This window comes from Aplysia californica, unplaced genomic scaffold (genome assembly GCF_000002075.1).
Source record: "Aplysia californica isolate F4 #8 unplaced genomic scaffold, AplCal3.0 scaffold00093, whole genome shotgun sequence".
In the NCBI taxonomy this organism is placed as follows: domain Eukaryota; kingdom Metazoa; phylum Mollusca; class Gastropoda; order Aplysiida; family Aplysiidae; genus Aplysia; species Aplysia californica.
Window position 1 is genome coordinate 826,205 of NW_004797363.1, and position 11,535 is coordinate 837,739.

General features: G+C 39.5%; 1 protein-coding gene across 8 annotated transcripts in view; it reads left to right on the forward strand.

Moving 5' to 3' along the window:
- Positions 1 to 11,535, forward strand: part of LOC101852538 (potassium voltage-gated channel subfamily H member 4) — a 252,648-nt gene that overhangs the window by 164,049 nt on the left and 77,064 nt on the right. For all 8 annotated transcript variants that reach the window (XM_035968876.1, XM_005094997.3, XM_013080627.2 and 5 more), the window contains exon 4: positions 2,815 to 3,045. In XM_035968876.1, coding sequence (XP_035824769.1) covers positions 2,815 to 3,045 — 231 coding nt within the window. The remainder of the gene's footprint in view (positions 1 to 2,814; positions 3,046 to 11,535) is intronic.

Below are 11,535 nucleotides of genomic sequence, written 5' to 3' on the forward strand. Positions count from 1 at the left end.
GCACACTCACACACGCACACACGCACACACGCACACAAACACGCAGAGAGAGAGGGGGGGGACTGGAGAGAGAGAGAGAGAGAGAGACAGAGACAGAGAGAGAGGGGGGGAAAGGGAGAGAGAGCTGGAGAGAGAGAGAGAGGGAGACAGAGAGACAGAGACACAGAGAGAGACGTATTCCTGATCAAGACATTGCTCAAAATATTAAACTGTTGTACACAGAAAAAAATATGCTTTCTTGGCGAGGTATACTTTATTCAGACAATGTGATATGACTGAACTGTAAACCCATCTTAGTTTTGGTTTTGTTTCTTTTTTTTTCCCTTACCACGGTTCTGTTGGTAGCAATTGGTTCCTTATGCAGTTTTGGTGTTTGTATACGACATATTATATACAGTACGAGAGGGACATGACATCCCCTTGAGAAAAAAAAAAATTATTGTAATCTCAATAGGATAGAACCTGCCTGTGGCCTTCAGATCTGGAGACAAGGGGTTTAACCGGATGGACTGCTAAGTGAAAACTGGCATGAGTCCCCATAAATTGTGGGCTATAGCCCCTTATTATTATGTCTAGACGGCCGGCTGATATTCTGGCAGCAAGGTCATGTTGTATTTATGTTCCCTTTTTTTATTTTCATCTTTTTTCTTCTGATTGAGTTGGGCGAAAAAAAATGGGGGAGGCGGGAAGGATGTGTCTCGATAGAGCGCCTGACAGTCGATGGGTGAACGGCGATACATCTTCAATATGACAGGGCTTGGCGAGTTAACATGTCCCGGTTGTTATTTTTTTCTTTTATTTTTTGTTGAAAAATATTTGATTGCTGTTGCTTTTCTTTTATTTGCTTCTTTCCTGAGTGTTGTATTTACTGTCGCTGTTTTTTGTGTGTGATGTTGTTGTTGTTGTTGTTGTTGTTGTTGTTGTTGTTGTTGTTGTTGTTGTTGTTGTTGAGGTCGTCGTTGTTGCTGTTTTAAACAAATTGCACATTGTTAAATAATCGTTTATTGTGCTTTGTCGTTATTTTCTCTCAGGATGGTTTTTTTAGGGGCGCTTTTGCTGCTCTTATCTATTCAATTTCTGGTAACTTTTTTATATTTGATTTAAACAAATAAGCATAGTAAATGAATCGTTTATCGTGCTTCGTACATAACATTCTACAAAAGCCAGTTTTATAGAAACGACCTCCTTTCAGATGTTATCTCTGTGAATCATGTGGTCATGAGGAGGATGATGATAGTGGTTGTGGTGGTGGTAGTGATGGTGGTGATGGTGATGGTGATGGAGGTGGTGATGATGGTGGTGCTGCTGGTACTTTTTTATGTTATCAAGGGGGGGGGGTCGGTTTGTTTTGTGGGTTTTTTTCACTTATGTTCATGAAAAAACCCTATGTTATCTATACAGCCGGGACTAATATAATATAACGAGTAATACAAGATGTCAAGTATTTTCCTTCTATAAACATGGTATCAATGCCTGATAATACAAAAAGCAATTTGATACCGTACTGCGCACTGCAACAGTGTCACTATAACCAAAACAAATACAATAAAACAGAATTCAACAATAGCAATAGCAACACATTCAGACATGACTCTTCCTTCCTGTTGTTGATCTGAGGGTGCCAGTGGTATTTTCTTTCTTTTTTTCGTGTTCCTTTTGTTATTTCTGTCTGTCTTACTTTTCTGCGGCTCTAAAATATGACCATTATTATATAGATGTGCTTCACTTTGCTCAAACAAAACACATTAGTGGGGGCTCTCGTGGCCTAGAGGTTAAGGTGTTGGCCTCTCATTCAAAGGTCCCGGGTTCTATTCCGGGTAGCGACCAAAATATTTTCTTCTCTAAAAGTGTCTCCTTTCACATCCTTTCCTGATCTCTAACAGTGTTCTGTTGTCTGCTTTCATTTCCACGTTCTGCCCCCACCCCCTCACCTCCTTTGCCCCCTCCTCTGGGCTCCTGACTCTTTCTGCAGCCTTTCTACTGCTACTCCTTGGCTCCTCCTAACTGCTGTCTTTCTGCCACACCCCAGATCTTCTGGTAGGAAAGATCTACACCTAGCCTTCTCGGACAAGGGCGAAAAATCTCGGAGGGCCCGTGTGCAAGTTGCGCACGTTAAAGATCCCTTGGTGGTCTAAAATCGATAAGAGTAGGCTTCGGCCGCCACCCGGGAAAAATTCAAAATTTCCTACCAACGAAAAAGTATTAGGTGTGTCACGTGCGCTCATATGACCTTATGCAGTTGCGAGCGCCGTAAAACGCTATACTAAACAAACAAACAAACAAAACACATTAGTGTTGATATGGGCGTTAAACCCGTACTACCCCCCGGGGGCGGTGCCACTGACTGAAGTGTATCTAGGCCATTCCCAAAGGGGGGACATATCTCGTTCAAGCATAGTAGAGTTGTAAATGGGCTGACTCAGGTCACGCTCATAACTGTGCCTGATCTACAACAGGGAACTGCTGCTTTTTTCTTTCCTGATCTTTGCTATTGTCATTTTCCTCTACTTCTTTTGTATGTTTGTCACTCCCTAATGACCTGCTATTTTGGGGTGCCTTGATAGTCGAAGCAGACCTTGTGCTGTTGAAGCTAGAGAGGTGAGCAGTCTAAGTCTGATTCCCTGTAAAGACTTCTCTGTTGACACCCATCCCTTGGCGCTCATATGACCTTATGCAGTTGTGAGCGCCGTATACCCTCTACTATAAACAAAAACAAAAACAAAAAACCCGTACTATTTCACCGTGCCATTTTCAAACAAAACAAACACATTGCTTCCTTCCTAAACATGCCTTTATTTTTTTTCCTGTTCACAGATAGCAACTTCGTCTTGGGCAATGCTCAAGCCCACGGCTATCCTATTGTGTACTGCTCAGATGGCTTCTGTGAGCTTACCGGATTTACCCGGGCCAACGTCATGGCCAAGAACTCCGGGTGCCGGTTCCTGTACGGCCCGGAGACTTCCGACTCGGAGACGGGGAAAATCAAAGGAGCGCTCGAGGAGAAGAAAGAACTGAAGACGGAGCTCAAGTTGTACAGGAAAAACGGTAAGACTATTCTTCTATCTACTTCTCGCTGCGGGTGGTTGGCGGGTGCTGTGGTGTGGTGTGTTCCAATTATTTTGGTATCGATCATCAACTATCGTCCTTATCTCTTTCTCCGGGTAGTTGACGGGTGCTCTTGTGTGATCTGCTCCTTCTTTCCAATCTAACATCTTTTTTCCTTACTTTCCTCCTTGCGGGTGGTTGGTGGGTGATCTGGTGTGATCTGTTCCTTTTTTTCTTTTCTTTGAATTTGTTTTTCTTGTAGCACGTCTAATCTTCGATACTTATATTTTGACTTGCGCGCTCATATGACTTTATGCTGTTGCAAGCACCGTGAAATTCGTATCATGGTATCGACTTATCGTTATTATTGCTCCGCATAGCTTCCAAACGTCTGGTTTTATTGCTGGTTTTTGTTATTGTTGTTGTTGTTTTCACTTTTTTTTCTTTTGGAGAAAAACAGAGAAACGTGTAATTTTTTTCCAAAATAGTTTTGCAATGTGTTTGTGTCCAATTCTAAAGAGAAACTGTGTGGCAGTCATAGATCTCGTCATAATCATCCCGCATTGCCGTAATGAAACGTCTGGGGGGTTTTTTTCACGGGCAAAATGGAGAAATGGATAATGTTATTTATCTGTCAACGTAGACATCTTAACAACACAATTTTTGTTAATCTCAGTCTGCGTCTGTGAAAAGGAATGTTACACTTATACATGTACCACTCTCCCATAAATGATTATGAGCCAGCGACTCTACAGTGGCTATTAAACTCTCATTACCACCTTCCCCAAATCTAGAGCTCATGGGTGGTCGGTTGGTGCTCTGGTGTGATTTGCTCCTTCTTTCCTATCAAACAGCATGCATCGTCCATATCACCCGTCCATGTTTTATTTGCATGTCATTATCTATTAAAACGTCTAACCCTCAGCACGTATGACCTAATTGTGTTGAAGTGGCATACATCTCTTATTAAAACTTCAGTAAACTAAAATTAGTAGGCTAAAAATGTTGAAGGTGTTTCGATACAGTGTTGGTATTTCTAGCATAGGTGGTGCGACGTATTTTAATTAGGCGCTCGTCAATGTTGGGGCATAACGAGTTATTGATATCATCCTAAAGCTTGTTCATTTGTCTTACTTTTGGAAACAAAAATACCAATCTCTCTTGAAAAAAAAGTAGAGATATTTGAGATTGAAGAAGATTAGCACCAGGTGTGATGGGTGAAATATGCGAGAAAATGGCCACCAAATGTTGGTCACTTCCAAAGCTTGAGAGTCTCGGGAAATAGCAAATTTACATTTCGTGCCTTTGAGAGACGTTTTTCAGTAAAAAAAATCCATCTATAAGTCTGTTTTTAAATGTGCATTAAAGGTGCTGAGTCAAAAAAATAATCAAAGAATAAAATTGCCCAGCTGGCTGATAATATCGGTGTCTTCGATTCAATTATTTTAAAGAGCGCCTGATATCCTTGTGATAACACACAAGGTCAATGTTGTGCGCTCAGACACTCTTTTGTGTGCGATAAGTTGGAGGGCGCCACTGATAGGTCCTACTTTTAAAACTTTCCCTCAGTCGTTTGTCTGTCTTATATCTTTTCCCAGCACTTAATGACAGTTATTATATTGTGTTGATGCGTTCTTCTTTACTAAAACCCAGTGGTGTCCACCTTTTTGGAAGCTGTTACAATAAAATTGTTTGACTTTCTGCTGGACTCTATGACAGTTTTGTTATGCCACTCAAGTCTCTGACAATGAAAAGATGGTTCGCTGGTGCTCGTGTGTGGTTTGCTTCTGTCCTATCAAACGTATATTGTCCTTGTCTCTTCTCGGTCTTTTCTAATAACTCTTCTAATCTTTAGCACTTATTTGACCTATTTGTATTGCTCACGCTACAAAACTCTTGCTAAAAGCAATTTTTGGCGAAGGGGAAAATGAAGCCAATAAAAACAATTACTGCTAACCCAATAAGCAAAGTGTATAACAACATTTGCGGTCATCGCCACGACCGCTCTAACCGAGCACACAAGCGTCGCAGTATTACCCTTTGACCTTTCAGGAGCAGCGGTTGACATGGCAAGCTGAATAGTCTCAATTATCGGCCCTCCAAGGGTCAGTAATTTGACCCCGGGTCTTGGATAAATGTCAAGCGGTGGCGCCAGAACTATGTGACGTTGCCTAATGTTTGGCTTCTGTGAGGGCAATATTGGCAAGAATGATACTACGACGCAGCGAAGTTGTTAATATCTTTCGGTATGAAAATATTCTTGTCGGTGTTTTGTTTGCTTTGGCAAGTGTTGTACGGCGACCACAACTTCGTAAGGTCATGAGCAAGTGCTGCACATTAAAAATTTTCAGTTTGGTAGGAAATAATTTTGAATTTTTTGCCCGGATGGCAGCCAAAATTTATTCTTACCGATTTTGGGCCACCAAGATTATCTTTAACGTGCGCAACTAGCACACGGGATCTATGAGATTTTTAGCCCTTATCCGAGAAGACTATAATGTATTTAATCTTACCATTAAGGTGTATATTGGTAACTATCCTATTGCACTTTTTTCTTAAAAGAACTAGACCTAATAAAAAGAAAAAATAACCACTTCTCTATACTGACGTATTACACACACAAAAATTATGTCAAATGTGAAGTCTGCTAGAAGTCCTTTGTAGGGTACATTTTTAAGGTAATCAAAGAAGTGTATGAATTGTCAGGTTTACATGAAAACCTTTTGATCATCCACCAGATACCATTTTCCTTCTATAACTGCATTCATTTTACTCGTCTGTAGGTCTGTATAATATCGGTCTGATGATTAATTAGTTTGTCTTTAAAATTCTCTATTTTTAAAATGATTTATTTCTGCCAGTCTAACGTCTAGATTACGTCATTATTGTTACTATTGTTATTATTGTTATTGCTATTTATTATTATTATTATTATTATTATTATTATTATCATTATTATTGTTAGTATAATTGCCTTTATATAATTAATAGTGCATACCAACGGCTAACAGCTTGTTCCTTGCACGTTACAATTATTATTACCCCAGCAGAACACTCGGAAACATTCCCGACTTCCAGAAAAGCATACAATGCAAACTTGTCACTACTTCACATTTTTTCTACCCCTTTACCTATATATCTATCTATTTATCTATTTATATATCTATTCATCTATCTATCCGTCTGTCTGTCAGTCTGTCTATTTATCTGTCTCTCTTTCAAACCATATTATTGTAATAACGGAAATATGCTGTTTTTGAGTGCGGGTTTTTTTGTTCTTTGTTGGGGGGTTTTTTGGGGGGGTGGGGTGTGGGGAGGTAGGATAGATTAACCCACTTAGCCATGCTGGCTTTGAAATACAGGATGTAAAAGATCTATTTTGTGTCAACGTGCACATATAAAATATTTTCAACCCGCTTGATCAGGCATACCTTCCGGACCAGGTGCTGACGTTGTCAGTGGCTCAATGTTCTAGACGATGTACTTTGGGCTGATTGCACCCGCTTAGTTTTTCAAGAGATGTCCAACCTTCCCTCCTTTTTGCGTGGCGTGCAACACAAATTTCACAGTTCGGCACATCCTAATGGAATGTGTCGACTTTGAATATGTCCGTGAGAAATATTTTAAATGTAAAGATATTAAGACCCTTTTTTGACATCATAGAGCCTAGAAGAATTTAAAGTTATATAAAAGAAATTGGACTGTTAAATAGAATGTGAAAATATATAGTTGTCGTTGTCGGTGTATATATACATACGGTGTATATATACATACACTGAAATTTGTATTGTATATACAAATGTAAATAAGCCTTTTCCATATTTACAAAATTTTGTTATAATTAATGTTTGTTCGTCTTTTTAGCATAATAGAAATAGTGTGATCGTTTGCGGTTGCGAGCTCCGAAAGACTCTTTATTAAAAACACGTCTGATTTTGTAGCGGTGAAACCTGATGGCGCTAAATGACCAAAATCGTATCGATAGTGCCGTAAAACATCTACCCAATCAATCAATCAATCAGTCCAACCTTCCAATTATCTGTGGCCATGCTCTCAATAAGAAAATCTGCGACCTCTCCTGAAGCACACAGCTGTTTTAAGCTAACTGAAAGATAGGAAGAATGTTATAAGTTCACACGTTGAAGGGTTAAACGTTTTTGTTACATATTATTATTTTAAAATTCTTGCTCTTCAGTTTCATTACACAGATCAAGCTTGCGTCAAAATGAAACAATACTGTTGACCGGAGGAATAATAATAACAGTGTAGCAGTTAATCTGACCCACATTAGTAAATGGGGACAGACAAAAGTAACAAATGATATATTGTTGAAAGAATGTATATAATGGAACAACAAAACATCCATAATTTCATCACAACTCTCTTAAAACAATACCAACTTTTTCCTAAACATGGCCTGGTGACTTTTATGCTGTATTCGTGAATCTAGCTGAACTGTGTTTTTCTTCAACTCAATTCTTTCTCTTTGTTGTTGAAGGAGGCGTTTGACGTCTTATTCTCACTCATTAAGAGTGGGTGGTTGGCGGATGCTCTGATGTGGTTTCGTCCTTCTTTCCCATCAAACAACTATCGTCTTTATCTCTCCTTCTTTTTTATGTTTGTAACTCTCTTGTAACACCTCTTATCTTCCGCACTTATATGACCTTATTGTGTTGCAAGTGCCGTAAAACTCTAACTAAAACTAAAAACAGATAAAGAATCTTATAGGCATGGCAATTGTATTATCCCCTAACCTTTGGCTTGAGGCCATCCAATTATTCTCCTCTTTACCATCACGAGAGAGTACTTATCGGTAATGGATACTTGAATTTAAGTTAGCCAAAGTAAGTGGTGTAACTCTGTGCGTGCCCAAATGGGTTATTGGGAATCACATCGTACGTTCTGGGCGTTCTTTATATCAAAGTGTGTCTATTTGTTTCACAACATTCACATCGGAATCAGGAGCTCGTCAATTTGGGGGGGCATAATGGGTTACTGGCATCATCCTTAAGCTTGTTCATTTGTCTTTCTTATTTTCCCTCATCTATCCAGAAGAAAATGCCACATAATATTTGCGATTGAAGGAGCTGGGCGGGGATTGGGGGGGGGGGGGGGGGGGCATATGGAGTCAGAGGTAAAACGGTCTCTTGAGTATCTTTGGATTTAGGTTTTTGTGTCTTCGGTCAACTTTTTTTGTCAGTAAGATCCTTCACAGAAGTGAGTTTTTAAATGGACATAGAAAGATGCTGAACAAAAAAAAATCGATAAAAATTGCCCAACGGCCGGTTAAAATATCGATATGTTCGATTTCATTATTTTCACGAGGGCCTGAATTTCCCACGTTTATAAACACGCTTATAGCTGAGTGCTTTTATTGGGGGGGGGGGGGCGTTGGTTTAATTCGTCTTCATGTATGCGTTCCGGCACAAGTAGGCAAACATAAAAATTATTGCTTGGCCTATTTTATGCATGGGGCCCCTTTTCACCTATAATACTAGGCCATGAACAAGAGAGACCAATGTTTCTTCAGTAGCATTACTGGAAACACTGAAAAATACGCAGTAACTTTACTCGGATCGGAGGCTTGTCTTAACCTCATATAAAATACATAAGCCGTCGGGAGGCTTTGGAGCAAGAGTGACTAATTTTACTGTCCCCTCCCACTCACTGTTTGTCTATTTTAGTAAACAGAAGCACGTTGACACAAACACGGTACTTTTGCGGAGAGGAGTTACAAAGACAGACAGAAACAACAAAAGGAAATACCTGTAAAAGAAGTGGGACTTACAAGGGTGGTCCTTCAGCCACCCACCCACTCATTGTGAGCCACTAACTCGTGTTTTGAGTATGCATAGAAATGGCAACGATAACGAAAGAATTCGAGAAGGTTAGAAGTAGAGAAAATCATTTCTGTTGAATGTAGTAGTTGTACATCCGAACCGACTAGAGACAACAGGAAGAGTTGTGACCATTTCTTTTAATGAAAAGCCTGAGGGTTTTCTTTTTCCTTTCACACGCCTACAATTTCTTAACTGACTGTCCTTGGCCTGAGACTTTTAAGTGCAAATAAGTAAGGACATTGTGAAAGAAGGAAAGAAAGAAAAAAAAACAACAGCAAAAAGCTTGTTGAAAACAATTTTTTTTTTTGCATTGGCTGCAGATTGAAGGTGGGCTCTAGTGGTCTGAAGGTTACGGCGATCGCCTCTCTTTCAATAGGCCCCAGGTTCGAAACCTGCAGCCATGGAAGATTTTCTTCTCTAAAATGATCTCCTTTCACCTCCTTTCCTGTTCTCTAACCATGTTCCGTCATCTAATTTCGTCTCCAATTTCTACACCCCCCCCCCCTCCCACCTTTTTTTCCTGCCTTCTCCTTTGGGCTCTTTCTGAAGCCTTTTTTTAATGATCATTTTTACTCCGACACTAAGCAACATCATGTTAATTTCAACTCCTGTCCGTCCCGTCTCTAGGTAAAAGCTCGTGCCTTTAGCTTTTGTTTCTGTTTTAAGTTTAAGATAAGATAAGATAATACTTTATTATCCCAGAGGGAAATTTTTCTTCACTGTACAGGTCCGTAAAACACATGCAGGTATACAAAAAAAGTGTAAATTATATATTACTCTCATAAATATTCAATATGAAAAGAGGGAAGAAACTGACAAAAGGTACATATCACACCAGATGCATCATTCAGCAACATGCAGGAATTTAATTACAAGACCTATACAGCTATATAGATACATACTCGAAAGAGCAATTCGCATTGATGCTTATTCTGACAATAGCTTTAAACTGGATGGTAAAAAAACTTTTTTTTCTAATATATGTCTCGTAAACTGTTTCCTTTTATTAGTATCAAGCTCATTACTACACAGCAGACACGACATGGACATTCTTGCTACTGCACGTAATTTTCCTTGTTGGCCTCACGTGCATAATATAATGCGTAACCTTTAACCAGAGCCCTGGCCCTCAGAATTTAATAGCGCCTGGAGATGTCATCGACCGAAGCTACGCTGAGAATTCGAGCTACTCAATCGATTCTGGAGGAAAACATCTCGTTTCTGCGGTTTGAGAAGAACGACCTGTTTATCAGAGTCGTTGCCTGAAAAGAAAACTACATTTCGGTCCACCATGAAAATGATTTATGGGTGATTTCTTTTTTGTTTTCGTTTTGGTTTGTTTTTTATTTTTTTCTTTTTCCGGGCCGGGGGGGGGGGGGTTAGGTTCTTATAATTATGCCTAATGAAAATACTGTTTTCTGCATACCTGGAAATAACCTGGCCATGAAGTTCGGAAAGTTTCTGTCCAAACTTTCTTTTGAAAAGTTATCCTCTATTTCTGCAAAAATGACAGACATCACTCTTTTTCCTGCCTTGATTGCTGGACAGCCTTAATTTCGGTGGAAAATACTTTGAAGCGAAGAGTCTTCATGCGATTCCATTTTGTAAATATCATAGCCTTTTGCCTATCAACATTCTCACGTTTTACTCGTTTCCTTGTAAACAATGTCGTTTTGTTTGGTGGGGAAAAAGCGCAGCTCATTCGCACGATATCGACCATCTTGTGCAGAGGAAAAACCAGATGGACAATGGACAAGCGGAAAGAAAAGACGTAGGACCAATCAGAATCAGCCGTGTTTTTCCAACCACTTGAAGCGACCTTGGAGCGATTGGAGTCTTTAGCGTATCAACATCATATTATGGTTAGCGTCATCCCACAAGCGCCCAGGCTTTCTAAAAAAAATAACGAATGTTTTGTTTTGTTTCGTTGTGTTTTGTTTTGTTTGGTTGGGTTTGTTTGTTGTTGTTGTTGTTTGTTTTGTTTTGTTGTTGTTGTTGGGTTTTTTTTTGGGGGGGGGCAAAGATGGTCCAATTTAGAACCAAGACGTGGGCGATTATCTTTTGAACGAGGAAGGACACAGCGAAATAAAATGCACTGTAAGGAGATGACATTCGAAGATACTCGAATGACAGCTTTGCCAGAAAACTTTAAATTTGCAATTTCCCATGGGTCATGTAATTTCCCAACATGAAATCAGTCACTCCCTCTCAGTATCGGGATCTCTATCAACATTCTTTAAAATACCATACATTGTTGCCCCCTTAGTAAAAGCAGAGGTAGGGCAGGTGGAACCATTCTGTCATGTCATTTACGGTATACTGATCTATTGCGTTGATTTTCTCTCTTTCTAAACCGATTTGAACATGTTTGTAGTTCACTTGTTACAGTGTAAATAAAGCGATACAAGTATACTACCTGGATATCTGTTTCTATCCGTGTATCTATTTCTTTGTATTCATGTTTGTCTATCTGTTATTTCTATGGTTTTTCAGTCTATTAATACTTATTGATTTCTAGTAATTTGTTATGATGTCTTCTTATCTCCACATTCGTACAGGACTATATTCCACACTGATCTATCGGCATATCCGATAAAATCACCCCTTCTGTCTCTCTCTCTCTCTCTCTCTCTCTCTCTCTCTCTCTCTA